A 774-nucleotide genomic window follows, 5' to 3' on the forward strand; every position below is an offset into this window, starting at 1 on the left:
GAAAAAAATGAAAAAAATGAAAAAAATGAAAAAAATGAAAAAAAGAAAAAATGGGGGGGAAAAAAAGAAAAAATGAAAACCAGAAAAATAAAAGCCAATGGAATGCACAGCCTGGGAGTAAAAGATATTGGGAACAAAAAAAAAAATCCCATCCACCAGAATGCAAACACTGGGGACTGACTGGAGAGTGGATTCAAATCGGTGCAATTAAAGAGCAACGGGCCGGAGTTTGTGCAAGTAACTCCTCATCACTGCCAAAATATTCACCCTCTGCTCTGAGGGCAAGGCCTGGCCTGGGCTGTGGGCAGTGCCCAGGCCCTGGAAGAGCTGCCAGAGGGACACTTGGTGGGCACTTACTGCGGGGGCCGGAGCCGGCGCCGGTGTCGAAGTAGGAGAAGAGGGAATCCAGCTCGTCGGGGCAGAACAGGGAATCCCGGCGGAACTTCCTCTCCAGGGTGGCTGCTGTTCCACACAGAGACAGTTTGGGATTTCCAGTTAACAGCATGCAAGTGAGAGCCAGTTCTACAGCTGTATTTGCACGGGCTGAGCACACCCAGGTGTGTCCAGTGGCAGAAACGTGCCCCCCTACACCAAAATATCACACACTGCTGACCAAATGTGGGGATCCACTGCCAACCAACCATCCCAGGGGGCTGATCCACTGCAAACCAACCATCCAGGGGGCTGATCCACTGCAAACCAACCATCCCAGAGTGCTGATCCACTGCAAACCAACCATCCCAGAGTGCTGATCCACTGCAAACCAACCATCCC

General features: G+C 51.0%; 1 protein-coding gene across 4 annotated transcripts in view; it reads right to left on the bottom strand.

Moving 5' to 3' along the window:
- The window catches only part of ACAP3 (ArfGAP with coiled-coil, ankyrin repeat and PH domains 3), an 80,643-nt gene that overhangs the window by 12,216 nt on the left and 67,653 nt on the right, over nucleotides 1–774 (bottom strand). For 3 of the 4 annotated variants that reach the window (XM_017825807.1, XM_017825806.1, XM_017825804.1), the window contains exon 19: nucleotides 358–462. In XM_017825807.1, the coding sequence (XP_017681296.1) occupies nucleotides 358–462 (105 nt within the window). The remainder of the gene's footprint in view (nucleotides 1–357; nucleotides 463–774) is intronic. The other variant, XM_017825805.1, reaches the window with a different exon arrangement.

This window comes from Lepidothrix coronata, unplaced genomic scaffold (assembly GCF_001604755.1).
Source record: "Lepidothrix coronata isolate B3197 unplaced genomic scaffold, Lepidothrix_coronata-1.0 Scaffold122, whole genome shotgun sequence".
Classification (NCBI taxonomy): domain Eukaryota; kingdom Metazoa; phylum Chordata; class Aves; order Passeriformes; family Pipridae; genus Lepidothrix; species Lepidothrix coronata.